At 39.6% G+C, this 22,830-nt stretch overlaps 1 protein-coding gene across 4 annotated transcripts; it reads right to left on the reverse strand.

Annotated features, from left to right (window-relative positions):
* Window positions 1–2,538: 2,538 nt before the first annotated feature.
* On the reverse strand, window positions 2,539–21,018 carry rgs18 (regulator of G protein signaling 18). 4 transcript variants are annotated; one of them, XM_061896855.1, is made up of 6 exons: window positions 20,698–20,722; window positions 18,402–18,466; window positions 14,169–14,261; window positions 13,995–14,056; window positions 11,571–11,737; window positions 2,539–3,057 (listed from the first exon to the last, which is right to left on the reverse strand). In XM_061896855.1, exons 2-6 carry the CDS (start codon window positions 18,449–18,451, stop codon window positions 2,794–2,796), a joined length of 636 nt encoding a protein of 211 aa, XP_061752839.1. In that variant the 5' UTR covers window positions 18,452–18,466; window positions 20,698–20,722; the 3' UTR covers window positions 2,539–2,793. The 4 variants fall into 4 exon arrangements, with proteins under 4 accessions (XP_061752839.1, XP_061752838.1, XP_061752840.1 ...); XM_061896854.1 differs by having other exon boundaries at window positions 20,693–20,722; XM_061896856.1 differs by lacking the exons at window positions 18,402–18,466; window positions 20,698–20,722 and adding an exon at window positions 20,771–21,018.
* Between the last annotated feature and the right edge of the window lie 1,812 nt (window positions 21,019–22,830).

A 22,830-nucleotide genomic window follows, 5' to 3' on the forward strand; every position in this document is an offset into this window, starting at 1 on the left:
GTATCAGCTTCTTGGCATTCTTTTTCAAATAAAAAACGATCTAAAATATTACAAGCATTCAAAATTCCAAGTAAAATGTACTTAAATATAAACAAAGTTTAGTTCATTGAGATAAAATAAAATATTACTAACTAATGAATTAATTTGAGAAGTATAATAAATACTCTAAAAGGTGTAACTGAACATTTATATTTCTGTACAGGCATATTTTTAAACACCAACTTATGAAGTTAATGTATTATCAGTATTTTTATTCTATTCTTACATGGCAAAAAAGACTAACAAAAATAGCAAGAAATTGGAATGTAAGGAGAAAAAGCTGACATTTTAATAATAATAATGAATAACAACATACTTAGTCACTTTTAACACAAAGTTCTTTAAATCATTCTAATATCAGCTTTTTGGCATTCTTTTTCAAATAAAAAACGATCCAAAATATTACAAGCTTTCAAAATAAAAGTAAAATATACTTAAATATAAACAAAGTTTAGTTCATTGAAATAAAATAAAATATTACTAACTAATGAATTAATTTGAGAAGTATAATAAATACTCTAAAAGGTGTAACTGAACATTTATATTTCTGTACAGGCATATTTTTAAACACCAACTTATGCAGTTATTGTATTATCAATATTTTTATTCTATTTTTACATGGCAAAAAAGACTAACAAAAAAAGAGTAAGAAATTGGAATGTAAGGAGAAAAAGCTGACATTTTAATAATAATAATAATGAATATTAACATACTTAGTCACTTTTAACACAAAGTTCTTTAAATAATTCTAATATCCTTTCTTGGCATTCTTTTTCAAATAAAAAACGATCCAAAATATTACAAGCTTTCAAAATAAAAGTAAAATATACTTAAATATAAACAAAGTTTAGTTCATTGAGATAAAATAAAATATTACTAACTAATGAATTAATTTGATAAGTATAATAAATACTCTAAAAGGTGTAACTGAACATTTATATTTCTGTACAGGCATATTTTTAAACACCAACTTATGCAGTTAATGTATTATCAATAGTTTTATTCTGTTCTTACATGGCAAAAAAGACTAAAAAAAAATAGCAAGAAATTGGAATGTAAGGAGAAAAAGCTGACGTTTTAATAATAATAATAAATATTAACATACTTAGTCACTTTTAACACAAAGTTCTTTAAATAATTCTAATATCCTTTCTTGGCATTCTTTTTCAAATAAAAAACGATCCAAAATATTACAAGCTTTTAAAATAAAAGTAAAATATACTTAAATATAAACAAAGTTTAGTTCATTGAGATAAAATAAAATATTACTAACTAATGAATTAATTTGAGCAGTATAATAAATACTCTAAAAGGTGTAAGTGAACATTTATATTTCTGTACAGGCATATTTTTAAACACCAACTTATGCAGTTAATGTATTATCAATATTTTTGTTCTATTCTTACATGGCAAAAAAGACTAAAAAAAAAAGAGTAAGAAATTGGAATGTAAGGAGAAAAAGCTGACATTTTAATAATAATAATAATGAATATTAACATACTTAGTCACTTTTAACACAAAGTTGTGTCTTTAAATAATTCTAATATCAGCTTTTTGGCATTCTTTTTCCAATAAAAAACGATCCAAAATATTACAAGCATTCAAAATTCCAAGTAAAATGTACTTAAATATAAACAAAGTTTAGTTCATTGAGATAAAATAAAATATTACTAACTAATGAATTAATTTGAGAAGTATAATAAATACTCTAAAAGGTGTAACTGAACATTTATATTTCTGTACAGGCATATTTTTAAACACCAACTTATGCAGTTAATGTATTATCAATAGTTTTATTCTATTTTTAAATGGCAAAAAAAAAAAAAAAATAGCAAGAAATTGGAATGTAAGGAGAAAAAGCTGACATTTTAATAATAATAATTAATATTAACATACTTAGTCACTTTTAACACAAAGTTCTTTAAATAATTCTAATATTGTTTTTTGGCATTCTTTTTCAAATAAAAAACGATCTAAAATATTACAAGCATTCAAAATTCCAAGTAAAATGTACTTAAATATAAACAAAGTTTAGTTCATTGAGATAAAATAAAATATTACTAACTAATGAATTAATTTGATAAGTATAATAAATACTCTAAAAGGTGTAACTGAACATTTATATTTCTGTACAGGCATATTTTTAAACACCAACTTATGCAGTTAATGTATTATCAATAGTTTTATTATGTTCTTACATGGCAAAAAAGACTAAAAAAAAAGAGTAAGAAATTGGAATGTAAGGAGAAAAAGCTGACATTTTAATAATAATAATGAATATTAACATACTTAGTCACTTATAACACAAAGTTGTGTCTTTAAATAATTCTAATATCGGCTAAAATATTACAAGCTTTCAAAATATAAATAAAATATACTTAAATATAAACTGAGTTTAGTTAAATATTATATATTTATTTAATTTTTTATATTTAGATATGTTTAAAATATTAAACTTATTAATTAATTTGAGTAAAAATGACAACTGTAATACACGTGAAAGGTGTAACTGACCATTTATATTTTTGTACAGGCATATTTTTAAACACCAACATATGCAGTTAATGTATTATCAATATTTTTATTCTCTTCTTACATGGCAAAAAAGACTAAAAAAAAAAGAGTAAGAAATTGGGATGTAAGGAGAAAAAGCTGACATTATAATAATAATAATAATAACATAGTTGGTCAAAATATCAGTGATTAGCGCCCCCGTTCTGATGGTGTTTACCAGATCCGTAGGAGACCTGCTGACTACCAGGGCGAAGGCTGGGTGGCGGCGGCGGCGGCGTCTCCTCGCTCGGCGAAGACGCAGGAGCGTGACCTTCTGCGGAACATGACGGCCCCCGGTCCCTTCTTCCTGGCCAGACCTAAGTACATGTCGGAGTGCAGGAACCTGGGGTAGGAGTCCTTCTTCATCAGGCTGTAGACCTTCAGCTGGGCCGCCTGGAAACAAGTCCTGGTGGGCTTTGCCAGCTCCTCCTGGATGGCCACCTTGGTCTTGTGGTCAATGTTGACCTGGGGAACAAACGTTGGAGGATATTGAGGCCGACCCTGGAGGAACTAGACTTGGACTTAGACGAACTTGACTGCGTGTGAAAGCTCCAATGCTGACAGAATGGGAGAAGAGTTGCAATGTTGAAGACTTTGATCTGCTGCTGCTCGGGAAAGTCTTAGAAAGTCCAGGATGAGTGGAATGTGTTGATGTTGGAACGCTTTCAATAGCTTGAAAAATGTAGGAATTGTGCAACTTGGAAAAATGTCCCATTCATTTCAAATGGAACTTCCTGGAAATTTTGGTATGATCTTGGGTCAGAGCGTGGTGCAGGACTGTACAAAGTTGCCATGTGTCTCCCCAGATCTGAGTCCAAATTTGTTTCTGTCTGTGTTTGATTCCTTGCCTTTGGTCTTGTTTAATAGATATCATCAGTGTTTGAAGTGGGTTGAAAAATGTGGACGGACGCACTAAAAAAGGTTGGAAACGAGAGTAGAAAAAGAACAGGAATTCTTGGAAATGAGTTAAACTTTGAAAAACTATAGTTTGAAAGTCCAGGATGAGTGGAATGTGTTGATGTTGGAATGCTTTCAATAGCTTGAAAAATGTGGGAATTGTGCAACTTGGAAAAATGTCCCATTCATTTCAAATGGAACTTCCTGGAAATTTTGGTATGATCTTGGGTCAGAGCGTGGTGCAGGACTGTACAAAGTTGCCATGTGTCTCCCCAGATCTGAGTCCAAATTTGGTTCTGTCTGTGTTTGATTCCTTGCCTTTGGTCTTGTTTAATAGATATCATCAGTGTTTGAAGTGGGTTGAAAAATGTGGACGGACGCACTAAAAAAGGTTGGAAACGAGAGTAGAAAAAGAACAGGAATTCTTGGAAATGAGTTAAACTTTGAAAAACTATAGTTTGAAAGTCCAGGATGAGTGGAATGTGTTGATGTTGGAATGCTTTCAATAGCTTGAAAAATGTGGGAATTGTGCAACTTGGAAAAATGTCCCATTCATTTCAAATGGAACTTCCTGGAAATTTTGGTATGATCTTGGGTCAGAGCATGGTGCAGAACTGTACAAAGTTGCCATGTGTCTCCCCAGATCTGAGTCCAAATTTGATTCTGTCTCTGTTTGATTCCTTGCCTTTGGTCTTGTTTAATAATAGATGTCATCAGTGTTTGAACATGACAACAGTTGAAGTGGGTTGAAAAATATGAAAAGAGTCATCACACTAAAAAGGTTTGGAAATAAGGTAAAAAGAACAGGAATTCTTGGAAATGTGTTTAACTTTGAAAAACTATAGTTTGAAAGTCCAGGACGAGTGGAATGTGTTGATGTTGGAATGCTTTCAATAGCTTGAAAAATGTGGGAATTGTGCAACTTGGAAAAATGTCTCATTCATTTCAATGAGAACTTCCTGGAAATTTGGGGAACATTTTTTTTTTCCTTTTGAAATGATTAGTAGCATGAATGTCCTGAATGAGCAGAATTGGTTGGTGTTGGAATCGTTTAAATGGCTCAAGAAATGTTGAAGTAGTATTGAAAAATTCAAATACAAAATTTTGAGAAAACCAGGAATTTTTCAAGTTTTTAAACCAACTTGTTTTTTGTCCTGAGTCGGAGGAAGGTTTAGACAGCGGACATTTCAACAACCAGTTTTCCAAGTACAAAAAATTCCAGGAATTCCCGTTTTTCAAACCCTATTTTCACCCCTTTTTCTGTCGACTACTCTTGATCTTAATCAGGACGAAAAACTAAGTTGAACTAAAAAAAACTCCCGGTTTTCCCAAATTTCCAGGAATCCCATAATACCATTTCACAATTCAAAATGTTACTACTTCAACATATCTCACCCGTTTTGGAAAATTTCAACACCAACTCGTTTAAAACATTCACATTTTTTTTCAGCATTTTCCAAAAAATTCACGCTTTTCTCGAAATTCCCAAATTTCCATGAAACTCCCATTGAACTGAATCGGACATTTTTCAAAGTTCCACAACTCCCACATTTTTCATCCGATTCAAACCATTCCAGCTTCAAAATATTCAGCTTTTCCAGGATACGTGTGCTCCTTTTCAAAAATCATCCCAAAAATTTCACAGATTTCCCAGAATTCCCAGAATTCCCAGTTTTTAGGGACATTTTCCCCATTCTAAATGAATGATCCATTTTTCAAACATCCACCATTTCCACATTTCCATATTCCACTCGTCCTGGACATTCAAACTGTCTTTTTTTCGAAGTACAAAAAAATTCCAGGAATTCCCAGTTTTCCAAACACTATTTTCCCCCTTTTTTCTGTACTCCTTGCACATTTTTCAACCGTTCCACTGTCAAAACATTCCTCTTAATCAGGACAAAAACTAAGTTGAACTGGAAAAATTCCCGGTTTTCCCAAATTTTCCAGGAATCCCATAATACCATTTCACAATTCAAAATGTTACTACTTCAACATATCTCACCCGTTTTGAAAAATTTCAACACCAACTCATCTAAAACATTCACATTTTTTTCAGCATTTTCCCAAAAATTCACGCTTTTCTCGAAATTCCCAAATTTCCATTAAATTCTCATTTAACTGAATGGGACATTATTCAAAGTTCCACAACTCCCACATTTTTCGTCCGATTCAAACTGTTCCAACTTCAAAACATTCAGCTTTTCCAGGATATGTGTGCTCCCTTTCAAAAATCATCCCAAAAAATTTCACGGATTTCCCAGAATTCCCAGTTTTTAGGGACATTTTCCCCATTCTAAACTAATGATCCATTTTTCAAACATCCACCATTTCCAGATTTCCATATTCCACTCGTCCTGGACATTCAAACTGTCTTTTTTCAAAGTACAAAAAATTCCAGGAATTCCCAGTTTTCCAAACCTTATTTTCTCTCTTCTTTCTGTACTCCTTGCACATTTTTCAACCGTTCCACCGTCAAAACATTCCTCTTAATCAGGACAAAAACTAAGTTGAACTGGAAAAATTCCCGGTTTTCCCAAATTTCCAGGAATCCCATAATACCATTTCACAATTCAAAATGTTACTACTTCAACATATCTCACCCGTTTTGAAAAATTTCAACACCAACTCATCTAAAACATTCACATTTTTTTCAGCATTTTCCCAAAAATTCACGCTTTTCTCGAAATTCCCAAATTTCCATTAAATTCTCATTTAACTGAATGGGACATTATTCAAAGTTCCACAACTCCCACATTTTTCGTCCGATTCAAACTGTTCCAACTTCAAAACATTCAGCTTTTCCAGGATATGTGTGCTCCCTTTCAAAAATCATCCCAAAAAATTTCACGGATTTCCCAGAATTCCCAGTTTTTAGGGACATTTTCCCCATTCTAAACTAATGATCCATTTTTCAAACATCCACCATTTCCAGATTTCCACATTCCACTCGTCCTGGACATTCAAACTGTCTTTTTTCGAAGTACAAAAAATTCCAGGAATTCCCAGTTTTCCAAACACTATTTTCCCCCTTTTTTCTGTACTCCTTGCACATTTTTCAACCGTTCCACCGTCAAAACATTCCTCTTAATCAGGACAAAAACTAAGTTGAACTGGAAAAATTCCCGGTTTTCCCAAATTTCCAGGAATCCCATAATACCATTTCACAATTCAAAATGTTACTACTTCAACACATCTCACTCGTTTTGAAAAATTTCAACACCAACTCATCTAAAACATTCACATTTTTTTTCAGCATTTTCCCAAAAATTCAGGTTTTTCTCGAAATTCCCAAATTTCCATTAAATTTTCATTGAACTGAGTGGGACATTTTTCAAAGTTCCACAACTCCCACATTTTTCATCCGATTCAAACCGTTCCAACTTCAAAATATTCAGCTTTTCCAGACTTCTCAAGGGGATCAAAGAAAGGAAATCAGCACAAATTGTCAATTTTTTCTGTTGAAGGTTATTCAAGTCTTTTATTCCTTGTCCTCCTCCTGACTTCCTGTTCAATTAAATGTTGCATTATTTTCATTTAGTTCCATTTTTCACTATCAAATGCCTCAAGTCCAGTTCATTTTTGTAAAGTTCTAAAAATAATTTGAGTTTGTTTTGAATTTCAGGCAAATTGATGCATTTTAAATCTTTTCTGTCACTGACTAAAACAATAATAATACAAGTATTATTTGTTGTGAATGGATCTAGATTTCTTTCTTTTTGTTTGTTTTTAATCTTAATAAGGAAGCAGTGTTGTGCAGAGGTGTACTTAGAACAGTCCTGAAGGTGGAATGCTTTGAAAAGGTGGAAAATGTGGGAATGGTGGATGTTTGAAAAATGGATCGTTCATTTAGAATGGGGAACATGTCCCTAAAAACTGGGAATTCTAGGAAATCTGGGGAATTTTTGGGATGATTGATGAAAGGGAGGAGAAGAAGATAAACAAGAAGAGGAGGAAGAAGAAGAAAACGACAAAGAAGAAGAACAATGATAAGAAAAAGAAGTCGAGAAATAATAATAATAATAAGAACAGGAAGAAGGAGAAGAAAAAGAAAGAGACAAAGAAGATGAGGTATAATAAAAAAAGAAAAACAAGGAAAATAATAATAAGAAGAAGTAGAAGAAGACAATAAATAATAATAAGAAGACAAGGAATAAGAAGAAGAATAAAAAGAAAAAGAAGAAGGAGAAGAAAGAGAAGAAGAAGAAGAAGAAAAAGAAAGAGAAGGAGGAGAAGAAAAAGAACAAGAAGAAGAAAGAGACAAAGAAGACAAGGCATAATTTAAAAAAAATAAGAAGATGAACAATAAGTAGAAGAAGTAGAGGAAAAAGGAGAAGGAGACAAAGAAGACAAGGAATAAGAAGAAGAAGAAGGAGACAAAAAAGAAGAAGAAGAAAAGAAGAAGAAGAAGAAAAAGAAGAAGAAGAAGAAGAAGAAAAAGCAGGAGGAGAATAAGAAAAAGAAGTAGATAAATAATAATAGGAAGAAGAAGAACAGGAATAAGAAGAAGAAAAATAAGAAGAAGAAGGAGAAGAAAAAGAAAGAGACAAAGAAGATGAGGTATAATAAAAAAAGAAAAAGAACAAAAATAATAAGAAGAAGTTGACGAAGACGACGAAGAAGAAAAACAATAAGACCAAAAAGAAGACAAATAATAATAAGAAGAAAAGTAATAATAAGAAGAATAAAAAGAAAAAGAAGAAGGAGAAGAATAAGAAAAAGAAAGAGAAGGAGGGGAAGAAAAAGAACAAGAAAAAGAAAGAGACAGAGAAGACGAGGCATAATTAAAAAAAAATAAGAAGATGAACAATAAGTAGAAGAAGTAGAGGAAAAAGAAGAAGGAGACAAAGATGACAAGGAATAAGAAGAAGAAGGAGACAAAAAAGAAGAAGAAGAAAAGAAGAAGAAGAAGAAAAAGAAGAAGAAGAAGAAGAAAAAGAAGGAGGACAAGAAGAAGACGAATTAGAAGGAGAAGAAGAAAAAGAAAAAGAAGAAAACAGAGGAGGAGGAGAAAAAGACGAAGAAGAAGAAGAAGGAGAAGAAAAAGGAGCTGAAGAAGACGAGGAATAAAAAAAAGAATAAAAAGAAGAAGTAGAAGAAAAAGAAGAAGAAGAAGAAGAAGAAGAAGAAGAAGAAAAAGAAGAAAAAGGAGGAGAAGAAGAAGAAGACGAGGAATAATAATAATAATAATAATAATAATAAGAAGAAGAAGAAGAAGAAGAAGATGAAGGAGAAGAAGAAAAAGAAGGAGGAGAAGAGGAAGATAAGGAATAATAATAATAAGAAAAAGAAGGAGAAGAAGAAGAAGGACAAGGAGGAGGAGAAGAAGAAGAAGAAGAAAATGAAGGAGGAGGTGAAGAAGAAGAACAAGAAGAAGAAGGAGAAGAAGAAGAAAAAGAAGAAAAAGAAGGAGGAGAAGAAGAAGACGAGGAATAATAATAAGAAGAAGAAGAAGGAGAAGAAGAAGAAAAAGAAGGAGGAGGTGAAGAAGAAGAACAAGAAGAAGAAGGAGAAGAAGAAGAAAAAGGAGACGAAAAAGACGAAGAATAATACAAATAATAATAATAAAAAAGAACAATAAAAAGAAGAAGTAGAAGAAGAAGAAGAAGAAGAAAAAGAAGAAAAAGAAGAAGAAAACAAATCATGAACCAGTGAAAAGTAGTCAGTGTAGCAAGTCAAAGTAGTTGTTTGATGTGTGGACAAGTCAAGCAGGAGATTGTCAGACAGGAAGTGTGTGGTGTCTGCAGGAGGAAGTCAGGACCTTCTAGCGGACGTCTGCTCTTCACGCTCACATGGTCTACCTCCCCGCTAAAGGAACAACTGAAGGAACGTCCAAAGGAACATCTAAAGGAACACCTAAAGGAACATCTAAAGGAACATCCAAAGGAACATCTAAAGGAACATCCAAAGGAACATCTAAAGGAATATATGAAGGAACATCCGAAGGAACATCTAAAGAAACACCTAAAGGAAAATCTAAAGGAACCCCTAAAGGAATATCTGAAGGAATTTCTGAAAGAACATCTAAAGGAATATATGAAGGAACATCTGAAGGAACATCTGAAGGAACACCTAAATGAAAATCTAAAGGAACATCTAAAGGAACATCTGGAGGAACATCTGAAGGAACAACTAAAGGAACATCTAAAGGAACATCCGAAGGAATATCTAAAGGAACATCTAATGGAACATCTAAAGGGACATCTAAAGGAACATATGAAGGAACACCTAAAGGAACATCTAAAGGAACATCTAAAGGAACATCCGAAGGAACATCTAAAGGAACATCTAAAGGAACATCTAAAGGAACATCTGAAGGGACATCTAAAGGAACATCTGAAGGAACATCTAAAGGAACATCTGAAGGAACATCCGAAGGAACATCTAAAGGAACATCTAAAGAAATATCTAAAGAAACATCTAAAGGAACACTTAAAGGAACACCTAAAGGAACACCTGAAGGAACATCTGAAGGAATTTCTGAAGGAACATCTAAAGGAAAATCTAAATGAACATCTAAAGGAACATCTGGAGGAACATCTGAAGGAACAACTAAAGGAACATCTAAAGGAACATCCGAAGGAATATCTAAAGGAACATCTAATGGAACATCTAAAGGGACATTTAAAGGAACATATGAAGGAACACCTAAAGGAACATCTAAAGGAACATCTAAAGGAACATCTGAAGGATCATCCGAAGGAACATCTAAAGGAACATCTAAAGGAACATCTAAAGGAACATCTGAAGGGACATCTAAAGGAACATCTGAAGGAACATCTAAAGGAACATCTGAAGGAACATCCGAAGGAACATCTAAAGGAACATCTAAAGAAACATCTAAAGAAACATCTAAAGGAACACCTAAAGGAACACCTAAAGGAACATCTGAAGGAATTTCTGAAGGAATTTCTGAAGGAACATCTAAAGGAACATATGAAGGAACATCTGAAGGAACATCCTAAGGAATATCTAAAGGAACATCTAACGGAACATCTAAAGGAACATCTAAAGGGACATCTAAAGGAACATCTAAAGGAACATCTAACGGAACACATAAAGGAACATCTTGAGGAACATCTGAAGGAACTTCCGACGGAACATCCAAAGGAACATCTAAGGGAACATCTAAAGGAACATCTAAAGGAACACCTAAAGGAACATCTAACGGAACATCTAAAGGAACATCTAAAGGGACATCTAAAGGAACATCTAAAGGAACATCTGAATGAACATCTAAAGGAACATCTGAAGGGACATCTAAAGGAACATCTGAAGGAACATCTAAAGGAACATCTAAAGGAACTTCCGACGGAACATCCAAAGGAACATCTAAATGAACATCTAAAGGAACATCCAGAGGAACTTCTGAAGGAACTTCCGAAGGAACATCCAAAGGAACATCTAAGGGAACATCTAAAGGAATATCTGAAGGAACATCTGAAGGAACAACTAAAGGAACAACTAAAGGAACATCTAAAGGAACATCTGAAGGAACACCTAAAAGGAACATCTAAATTAACATCTGAAGGAACATCTGAAGGAACAACTAAAAGAACATCTAAAGGAACATCTAAGGGAACATCTAAAAGAACATCTGAAGGAACATCTGAAGGAACAACTAAAGGAACATCCAAAGGAACATCTAAGGGAACATCTAAAGGAACATCTGAAGGAACATCTAAAAGGAACATCTGAAGGAACAACAAAAAGAACATCTAAAGGAACATCTGAAGGAACATCTGAAGGAACAACTAAAAGAACATCTAAAGGAACATCTGAAGGAACATCCAAAGGAACATCTAAGGGAACATCTAAAGGAACATCTAAATGAAGATCTGAAGGAACATCTGAAGGAACATCCAAAGGAACATCTAAAGGAACATTTGAAGGAACACAGCTCTCTCTGGCCGACCACTCTTGCGGTTCTACTTTTGTCTGAGCTGCATGAAAGTGTGCTTAAAGCCCCTTTGGTTCCAGGTGAGTGACCCACCAGAATCCACCCAGACATACTCTGAGGAACCCACCCTCAATGTTCTCAACCTCCAGGTGACTAGAACATCTTAGTGAAGGTTCCCTACCTCTTTAGGGGCGTCCGCCTGGATGAAAAGGCCATAGATATGTTTGGCTTTGGATGGCAGCTTCTTGTCGGACTGCAGGGTCTTGAACTCTTCACACGCCAGCCAGAACTCCAGGTTCTCCTCACTGAACTCCGTGTGGAGGAAGCGAGAGAAGGTCTCCACCCCGTCTGAAACAAAGTGCGGCCGGTTACCAGGGCAACGAGCTCAGAAGGAGAAGAGAGAGTGTGTTCCAAACAACGTGTCTGCAGTGAAGGATGTGGAAACTGCTCACAACTTCCTCATTTAAAAGGTCAGCAAAACGTGCTTAGGGTTCCTTATTTGACGGACTGCTTGTTCTTGTTTTGCATTCCACAAATATCTGTCACCACACACTGAAAAACTGTGCTATTGTTTGTGCTACAATGCCATCTTTTTGGACCGGTTGAAAATAGAATTTGGGATTTGTTCCTTGAACCGGAAGTACATCCAGTTTTGTCTATCAATCATTTTAGTGTCAACTCCAAGCAACCGTTCTAAGTTTCACAATAAAACTAAAAACAAAGTTGACTTAGTAGTGTTGCCATGCATGTCTGTACTTGCTATCATGCTAGCATCGCTACGCTAACAGTTTTACTAGTGTCTCTGTTAGTGTCATTAACTTACGATCACATTCCTTTTTGCATTGTTTCACTTTCGCAAATTCACCAAAACTTTACCTTGGAGTTATTGAGTCTGTTTAGCTGATTGGAGAGCTAGCTAGGAGTTAACTCCTCTCATTGACTCTGTTTAGTCGATTGGAGAGCTAGCTAGGAGTTAACTCCTCTTATTGAGTCTGTTTAGCTGATTGGAGAGCTAGCTAGGAGTTAACTCCTCTTATTGAGTCTGTTTAGCTGATTGGAGAGCTAGCTAGGAGTTAACTCCTCTTATTGAGTCTGTTTAGCTGATTGGAGAGCTAGCTAGGAGTTAACTCCTCTTATTGAGTCTGTTTAGCTGATTGGAGAGCTAGCTAGGAGTTAACTCCTCTTATTGAGTCTGTTTAGCTGATTGGAGAGCTAGCTAGGAGTTAACTCCTCTTATTGACTCTGTTTAGTCGATTGGAGAGCTAGCTAGGAGTTAACTCCTCTTATTGAGTCTGTTTAGCTGATTGGAGAGCTAGCTAGGAGTTAACTCCTCTTATTGAGTCTGTTTAGCTGATTGGAGAGCTAGCTAGGAGTTAACTCCTCTTATTGAGTCTGTTTAGCTGATTGGAGAGTTAGCTAAGAGTTATCTCCTCTTATTGAGTCTGCTTAGCTGATTGGAGAGCTAGCTAGGAGTTAACTCCTCTTATTGAGTCCGTTTAGCTGATTGGAGAGCTAGCTAGGAGTTAACTCCTCTCATTGAGTCTGTTTAGCTGATTGGAGAGCTAGCTAGGAGTTAACTCCTCTTATTGAGTCTGTTTAGTTTATTGGAGAGCTAGCTAGGAGTTAACTCCTCTTATTGACTCTGTTTAGTCGATTGGAGAGCTAGCTAGGAGTTAACTCCTCTTATTGAGTCTGTTTAGCTGATTGGAGAGCTAGCTAGGAGTTAACTCCTCTTATTGAGTCTGTTTAGCTGATTGGAGAGCTAGCTAGGAGTTAACTCCTCTTATTGAGTCTGTTTAGCTGATTGGAGAGCTAGCTAGGAGTTAACTCCTCTTATTGACTCTGTTTAGTCGATTGGAGAGCTAGCTAGGAGTTAACTCCTCTTATTGAGTCTGTTTAGCTGATTGGAGAGCTAGCTAGGAGTTAACTCCTCTTATTGAGTCTGTTTAGCTGATTGGAGAGCTAGCTAGGAGTTAACTCCTCTTATTGAGTCTGTTTAGCTGATTGGAGAGTTAGCTAAGAGTTATCTCCTCTTATTGAGTCTGCTTAGCTGATTGGAGAGCTAGCTAGGAGTTAACTCCTCTTATTGAGTCCGTTTAGCTGATTGGAGAGTTAGCTAAGAGTTATCTCCTCTTATTGAGTCTGCTTAGCTGATTGGAGAGCTAGCTAGGAGTTAACTCCTCTTATTGAGTCCGTTTAGCTGATTGGAGAGCTAGCTAGGAGTTAACTTCTCTTATTGACTCTGTTTAGTCGATTGGAGAGCTAGCTAAGAGTTATCTCCTCTTATTGAGTCTGCTTAGCTGATTGGAGAGCTAGCTAGGAGTTAACTCCTCTTATTGAGTCCGTTTAGCTGATTGGAGAGCTAGCTAGGAGTTAACTTCTCTTATTGAGTCTGTTTGTGGGTGTGGCTTAAATACGGGTGGTTAGATACGGTAAATAAACCAAAAGATTATCCAGGGATGTTTGAAGTTTTGTGATAATAAGGAAGTTGCAAACATTAAAAAAACGTGCATTGCGACAAATAAGGCTCTGGATATTCATTGACGGATACACCGCGGCCAAGCACGGGCGGTGACCTGGCTTCACCGTCCGGGTTTCAACTGACCTGAGTTCTTCATCAGTTCTTCAAAGGACTCGCTCCATTGCAGAGCCGCCTCTGCTGAAATGCTGAGAAAAGATGGCGGTTAGAGGACCCGGCAGCCAAGTGCTGCACGTGTGGACCTCAAAGCTGGGCTCAAATACCGATCATGCTGGGCTTAATCAAATCCTTTGAACTCACCTGCTGGATGGAGTCTTTTTGTGCTGGCTGACATTTTCATGGGAGCCAAACCTGGTGAGACGGAGCCGGCTCTTCCTCTCGGTCACCTGATGTCTGCAAACAAAGGAGAACCCGTCACAGTCCCTTAAACAGGGGTCATCAACCGGTGGTCTGGGGGACAACGTCACAGTCCCTTAAACAGGGGTCATCAACCGGTGGTCTGGGGGACAACGTCACAGTCCCTTAAACAGGGGTCATCAACCGGTGGTCTGTGGGACAACGTCACAGTCCCTTAAACAGGGGTCATCAACTGGTGGTCTGGGGGACAACGTCACAGTCCCTTAAACAGGGGTCATCAACTGGTGGTCTGGGGGACAACGTCACAGTCCCTTAAACAGGGGTCGTCAACCGGTGGTCTGTGGGAAAACGTCACAGTCCCTTAAACAGGGGTCATCAACCGGTGGTCTGGGGGACAAGGTCACAGTCCCTTAGACAGGGGTCATCAACCGGTGGTCTGGGGGACATCGTCACAGTCCCTTAAACAGGGGTCATCAACCGGTGGTCTGGGGGACATCGTCACAGTCCCTTAAACAGGGGTCATCAACTGGTGGTCTGGGGGACAACGTCACAGTCCCTTAAACAGGGGTCATCAACCGGTGGTCTGTGGGAAAACGTCACAGTCCCTTAAACAGGGGTCATCAACCGGTGGTCTGGGGACGTCACAGTCCCTTAAACAGGGGTCATCAACCGGTGGTCTGGGGGACAACGTCACAGTCCCTTAAACAGGGGTCATCAACCGGTGGTCTGGGGGACATCGTCACAGTCCCTTAAACAGGGGTCATCAACTGGTGGTCTGGGGGACAACGTCACAGTCCCTTAAACAGGGGTCATCAACCGGTGGTCTGTGGGAAAACGTCACAGTCCCTTAAACAGGGGTCATCAACCGGTGGTCTGGGGACGTCACAGTCCCTTAAACAGGGGTCATCAACCAGTGGTCTGGGGGACAACGTCACAGTCCCTTAAACAGGGGTCATCAACCGGTGGTCTGGGGGACATCGTCACAGTCCCTTAAACAGGGGTCATCAACCGGTGGTCTGGGGGACATCGTCACAGTCCCTTAAACAGGGGTCATCAACTGGTGGTCTGGGGGACAACGTCACAGTCCCTTAAACAGGGGTCATCAACCGGTGGTCTGTGGGACAACGTCACAGTCCCTTAAACAGGGGTCATCAACCGGTGGTCTGGGGGACATCGTCACAGTCCCTTAAACAGGGGTCATCAACCGGTGGTCTGGGGGACATCGTCACAGTCCCTTGAACAGGGGTCATCAACCGGTGGTCTGGGGGACAAGGTCACAGTCCCTTAAACAGGGGTCATCAACCGGTGGTCTGTGGGAAAACGTCACAGTCCCTTAAACAGGGGTCATCAACCGATGGTTCAGGGGACGTCACAGTCCCTTAAACAGGGGTCATCAACCGGTGGTCTGGGGGACAACGTCACAGTCCCTTAAACAGGGGTCATCAACCGGTGGTCTGGGGGACATCGTCACAGTCCCTTAAACAGGGGTCATCAACCGGTGGTCTGGGGGACATCGTCACAGTCCCTTAAACAGGGGTCATCAACTGGTGGTCTGGGGGACAACGTCACAGTCCCTTAAACAGGGGTCATCAACCAGTGGTCTGTGGGACAACGTCACAGTCCCTTGAACAGGGGTCATCAACCGGTGGTCTGGGGGACATCGTCACAGTCCCTTAAACAGGGGTCATCAACTGGTGGTCTGGGGGACAATGTCACAGTCCCTTAAACAGGGGTCATCAACCGGTGGTCTGTGGGAAAACGTCACAGTCCCTTAAACAGGGGTCATCAACCGATGGTTCAGGGGACGTCACAGTCCCTTAAACAGGGGTCATCAACAGGTGGTTCAGGGGACAACGTCACAGTCCTTTAAACAGGGGTCATCAACCGGTGGCACGGGAGACAACGTCACAGTCCCTTAAACAGGGATCATCAACCGGTGGTTCGGGGATAACGTCACAGTCCCTTAAACGAGTCATCAACCGGTGGCATGGGAGACAACGTCACAGTCCCTTAAACAGGGGTCATCAACCGGTGGTTCGGGTATAACGTCACAGTCCCTTAAACGAGTCATCAACCGGTGGTCTGGGGGACAACGTCACAGTCCCTTAAACAGGGGTCATCAACCGGTGGTTCGGGTATAACGTCACAGTCCCTTAAACGAGTCATCAACCGGTGGTCTGGGGGACAACGTCACAGTCCCTTAAACAGGGGTCATCAACCGGTGGTTCAGGGGACAACGTCACAGTCCCTTAAACAGGGGTCATCAACCGGTGGTTCGGGGATAACGTCACAGTCCCTTAAACGAGTCATCAACCGGTGGTTCGGGGATAACGTCACAGTCCCTTAAACGAGTCATCAACCGGTGGCACGGGAGACAACGTCACAGTCCCTTAAACAGGGGTCATCAACCGGTGGTTCGGGGATGCCGTCACAGTCCCTTAAACGAGTCATCAACCGGTGGTCTGGGGGACAACGTCACAGTCCCTTAAACAGGGGTCATCAACCGGTGGTTCAGGGGACAACGTCACAGTCCCTTAAACAGGGGTCATCAACCGGTGGTTCGGGGATAACGTCACAGTCCCTTAAACGAGTCATCAACCGGTGGTTCGGGGATAACGTCACAGTCCCTTAAACGAGTCATCAACCGGTGGCACGGGAGACAACGTCACAGTCCCTTAAACAGGGGTCATCAACCGGTGGTTCGGGGATAACGTCACAGTCCCTTAAACGAGTCATCAACCGGTGGCATGGGAGACAACGTCACAGTCCCTTAAACAGGGGTCATCAACCGGTGGTTCGGGTATAACGTCACAGTCCCTTAAACGAGTCATCAACCGGTGGTCTGGGGGACAACGTCACAGTCCCTTAAACAGGGGTCATCAACCGGTGGTTCAGGGGACAACGTCACAGTCCCTTAAACAGGGGTCATCAACCGGTGGTTCGGGGATAACGTCACAGTCCCTTAAACGAGTCATCAACCGGTGGCACGGGAGACAACGTCACAGTCCCTTAAACAGGGGTCATCAGCCGGTGTTTCGGTGGACAACGTCAAAGTCCCTTGAACAGGGGTCATCAACTGATGGCCCAGGGGACAAAGTCCCAGTCCCTTAAACAGAAGTCATCAACCAGTGTCCTGGGGGGCAACGTCACAGTCAATTAAACAGGGGTCATCAATCGGTGGCCCGGGGGACTACATCACAATCCTTTAAATAGTGGTCATGAACTGGTGGTCTGGGGGACAACATCAAAAACCCATAAATTAGGGTCATCAACCGGTGGTCCGGGGGGAAACCCCTCAGTCCCTTAAAGTTGGCTCATCAACTGGTGGCCTGGGGGTCAAAAACACAGTCCCTTAAACAGGGGTCACCAACCGGTGGCCCGGGGGAAAACGTCACAGTCCCTTAAATAGGGGTCATCAACCGGTGGTTCGGGGGACAACGTCACAGTCCCTTAAATAGGGGTCATCAACCGGTGGTTCGGGGGACAACGTCACAGTCCCTTAAATAGGGGTCATCAACTGGTGGTCAGGGGGACAACATCAAAAACCCATAAATTAGGGTCATCAACCGGTGGTCCGGGGGACAAACCCCTCAGTCCCTTAAACAGGGGTCATCAAATGGTGGTGTGGGGGACAAGGTCACAGTCCCTTAAACAGGGGTCATCCGGTGGTCCGGGGGACAACGTCATATTTTATTGTTATTTCCAGATAAACACTGACATGTATTATTGATATATTGTTATTTAGAGCCGAAATGGATCTAAATGAATCACCTGACCTTCATGAATTCATCATTTTTCAGACCGTTCTGACTTTGGACTAAAAAACGGACTTTTTCTGAACAATTCAGTACATTTTAATGAATAAATGTTATTATTTGGAATATTATTGCTTTGTATACAATTCACTTCCACTTAGTAAAATACTTTTGTGTGTTTATTTCTTTGCATCAGTGTGGAAATATAAAATACTGTTTTCAACTTCTTGAACTAGACTCCTGGTGTTCCCTAGGGTTCTCTCCTGGGTCCTCTCTTCCAGGGTTTGGACTTTGAGTCTAGTTGAAAAAAAATAGCCTTTGATGGAGGGCCTTAAAAAGTGACCTAATGTCCACTGTGGAGGACGCTGGCCCGGGGCAATACACCCAATAAGACTCGGAGAGAGAGAGAAGAAGTCCTTACCTTCCTGGAGATGTGGCCCCCAGAACAAGGTGCTGGACCAGGCCTGCCATGTTAAAGACTCCTCACTGACACAGTTCCAGGTGTTTCCAGGAAAGTCCAGAGACAAATCACATGTGCACGTGTGAGTCCACCTCCCAGCTGGCCCTACTTTCACGGTACGGCCCACAAGAACCCAAATCAGAGCAGAGAAGCCAAACCAGACCAAAGAATTCAAACCAGACTAGAGAAAACAAACCAGAGCAGAGAAGCCAAACCAGACTAGAGAACCCAAACCAGAGCAGGGAAGCCAAACTGGACGGAGTAACTCAAAACAGACAAAAGAACCCAAACCAGAGCAGAGAAGACAAACCAAACTAGAGAAGCCAAACCAGACTAGAGAAGCCAAACCAGAGCAGAGAACCCAAACCAGAGCAGAGAAGCCAAACCAGAGCAGAAAACCCAAACCAGACTAGAGAAGCCAAACCAGAGCAGAGAACCCAAACCAGAGCAGAGAACACAAACTAGACTAGAGAAGCCAAACCATACTAGAGAAGCCAAACCAGAGCAGAGAAGCCAAACCAGACTAGAGAACCCAAACCAGAGCAGAGAACACAAACTAGACTAGAGAAGCCAAACCAGACTAGAGAAGCCAAACCAGATTAGAGAAGCCAAACCAGACTAGAGAAGCCGAACCACACTAGAGAAGCCGAGCCAGAGCAGAGAAGCCAAACCAAAGCAGAGAACACAAACCAGACTAGAGAAGCCAAACCAGAGTAGAAAAGCCAAACCAGACTAGAGAAGCCAAACCAGACTAGAGATGCCAAACCAGACTAGAGAAGCCAAACCAGACTAGAGAAGCCAAACCAGATTAGAGAAGCCAAATCAGACTAGAGAAGCCAAACCAGACTAAAGAAGCCGAGCCAGAGCAGAGAAGCCAAACCAGAGCAGAAAAGCCAAACCAGACTAGAGAAGCCAAACCAGATTAGAGAAGCCAAACCAGACTAGAGAAGCCGAGCCAGAGCAGAGAAGCCAAACCAAAGCAGAGAACACAAACCAGACTAGAGAAGCCAAACCAGATTAGAGAAGCCAAACCCGACTAGAGAAGCCAAACCAGACTAGAGAAGCCAAACCAGAGCAGAGAAGTCAAACCCGACTAGAGAAGCCAAACCAAACTAGAGAAGCCGAGCCAGAGCAGAGAAGCCAAACCAGACTAGAGAACCCAAACCAGAGCAGAGAACACAAACTAGACTAGAGAAGCCAAACCAGACTAGAGAAGCCAAACCAGATTAGAGAAGCCAAACCAGACAAGAGAAGCCGAGCCAGAGCAGAGAAGCCAAACCAGATTAGAGAAGCCAAACCCGACTAGGGAAGCCAAACCAGACTAGAGAAGCCAAACCAGAGCAGAGAAGCCAAACCCGACTAGAGAAGCCAAACCCGACTAGAGAAGCCAAACCAGAGCAGAGAAGCCAAACACGACTAGAGAAGCCAAACCAGACCAGAGAAGCCAAACCAGACCAGAGAAGCCAAACCAGAGCAGAGAAGCCAAACACGACTAGAGAAGCCAAACCAGACCAGAGACGCCAAACCAGACCAGAGAAGCCAAACCAGAGCAGAGAAGCCAAACCAAAGCAGAGAACACAAACCAGACTAGAGAAGCTAAACCAGAGCAGAGAAGCCAAACACGACTAGAGAAGCCAAACCAGACCAGAGAAGCCAAACCAGACCAGAGAAGCCAAACTAGAGCAGAGAAGCCAAACCAAAGCAGAGAACACAAACCAGACTAGAGAAGCTAAACCAGAGCAGAAAAGCCAAACCAGACTAGAGAAGCCAAACCAGACTAGAGAAGCCAAACCAGAGCAGAAAAGCCAAACCAGACTAGAGAAGCCAAACCAGACTAGAGAAGCCAAACCAGATTAGAGAAGCCAAACCAGACTAGAGAAGCCAAACCAGACTAGAGAAGCCAAACCAGACTAGAGAAGCCAAACCAGATTAGAGAAGCCAAGCCAGACTAGAGAACCCAAACCAGGGCAGAGAACACAAACTAGACTAGAGAAGCCAAACCAGACTAGAGAAGCCGAACCACACTAGAGAAACCGAGCCAGAGCAGAGAAGTCAAACCAGAGCAGAGAACACAAACCAGACTAGAGAAGCCAAACCAGACTAGAGAAGCCAGACCAGATTAGAGAAGCCAAACCAGACTAGAGAAGCCAAACCAGACTAGAGAAGCCAAACCAGATTAGAGAAGCCAAGCCAGACTAGAGAAACCAAGCCAGACTAGAGAAGCCGAGCCAGAGCAGAGAAGCCAGACGTACCAGACCTGATCAGGAGTGTGCAGGTGGAAGTGAAGAAGAAGAAAAAGAAGAAGAAGAAGCAGAAGTTAGCCCACCAACCTGCTGCTGTCGGTCTTCATGATGGCTTCCTCGTCCTGCGGCCTTGTCCAAAGGCACTTCCTCCCGGGTTAGAATTGATGAAAGTCCGACACGAGAGCAGCGATGACTCTCCAAATGTTGTTTGTCAGCCAGGCGTCGTTCTCACTTGAGACGCCACTTCCTGTTGGAGGTGTCACAAGCGGCGCTGCAGAAAAAGCCCCCGCCGGTCGGTCCACTTCCTGTTCTTCACGCACAGAAGACATGTCGCCTCGCAGACTACAAACTCTCAAATCACCTTTTTCATGTCGAGCAAAAGCATCGTGTGACATTTGTCAGGTCACATGACTCCAGCCAGGGCCTGATCTACTAAGACCTCAATGAGGACGGGCGGGTCCATACTGGAATATCCATAGCAGATACCAGGCACCAGATACCAGGCACCAGACACCAGATACCAGGCACCAGACACCAGATACCAGGCACCAGATACCAGACACCAGATAGCAGATACCAGACACCAGATAGCAGATACCAGACACCAGATACCAGATACCAGACACTAGATACCAGATACCAGATACCAAACACCAGATACCAGACACCAGATAGCAGACACCAGATACCAGATACCAGACACTAGATACCAGATACCAGATACCAAACACCAGATATCAGATAGCAGAATCCTCTCATATAGTCTCACATCCATACTTCAGTTGAGGGAGTCCACCACACCTTTTCCACCAAGGGCCACACACTAACAAGTCCAAGTATGCGGGGCCACTTTGTCTTTTTTATTTAAAAAAAAATGCTAAAAACTGATCTTGTGTCAGCTTTGTGTTAAAGGTGACTAAGTGTATTATTATTAGTATTATAGGTGACTAAGTATATTATTATTACTGCTATAGGTGACTAAGTGTATTATTAGTAGTATTATAGGTGACTAAGTATATTATTATTAATATTGTAGGTGACTGATTGTAGCTGAGATAGGCGCCAGCGCCCCCCGCGACCCCGAAAGGGAATAAGCGGTAGAAAATGGATGGGTATTATAGGTGACTAAGTATATTATTATTAATATTATAGGTGACTAAGTATATTATTATTAGTATTGTAGGTGACTAAGTATATTATTATTAGTATTGTAGGTGACTAGTATTATAGATGATTAAGTATATTATTATTAATTATTAGTATTATAGGTGACTAAGTATATTATTATTAATTATTAGTATTATAGGTGACTAAGTATATTATTATTAGTATTATAGGTGACTAAGTATATTATTATTAATATTATAGGTGACTAAGTATATTATTATTAGTATTGTAGGTGACAAAGTATATTATTATTAATATTATAGGTGACTAAGTATATTATTATTAGTATTGTAGGTGACTAAGTATATTATTATTAGTATTGTAGGTGACTAGTATTATAGATGACTAAGTATATTATTATTAATTATTAGTATTATAGGTGACTAAGTATATTATTATTAATATTATAGGTGACTAAGTATATTATTATTAGTATTGTAGGTGACTAAGTATATTATTATTAGTATTGTAGGTGACTAGTATTATAGATGACTAAGTATATTATTATTAATTATTAGTATTATAGGTGACTAAGTATATTATTATTAATTATTAGTATTATAGGTGACTAAGTATATTATTATTAGTATTATAGGTGACTAAGTATATTATTATTAGTATTATAGGTGACTAAGTATATTATTATTAATTATTAGTATTATAGGTGACTAAGTATATTATTAGTAGTATTATAGGTGACTAAGTATATTATTATTAATTATTAGTATTATAGGTGACTAAGTATATCATTATTAGTATTGTAGGTGACTAAGTATATTATTATTAGTATTGTAGGTGGGACTAAGTATATTATTATTAATTATTAGTATTATAGGTGACTAAGTATATTATTATTAGTATCATCGGTGACTATGTATTATTATTAATATTTAGTACTATAGGTGACTAAGTATATATTTTTAATGATTAGTATTATAAGTTACTAAGTATATTATTATTAGTCTTATAGGTGACTAAGT

This window comes from Nerophis ophidion, linkage group LG04, assembly GCF_033978795.1.
Source record: "Nerophis ophidion isolate RoL-2023_Sa linkage group LG04, RoL_Noph_v1.0, whole genome shotgun sequence".
Lineage (NCBI taxonomy): Eukaryota > Metazoa > Chordata > Actinopteri > Syngnathiformes > Syngnathidae > Nerophis > Nerophis ophidion.

Excerpts from the sequence above, each read along its gene's own strand:
- rgs18 (XM_061896855.1), bottom strand. The coding sequence starts at position 18,451 with ATGGCAGGCCTGGTCCAGCACCTTGTTCTGGGGGCCACATCTCCAGGA. Across the intron at positions 14,057-14,168 it reads AAAAAGACTCCATCCAGCAG|CATTTCAGCAGAGGCGGCTC; the intron begins GTGAGTTCAAAG and ends ATCTTTTCTCAG. Across the intron at positions 3,058-11,570 it reads AGGCGGACGCCCCTAAAGAG|GTCAACATTGACCACAAGAC; the intron begins GTAGGGAACCTT and ends TTTGTTCCCCAG.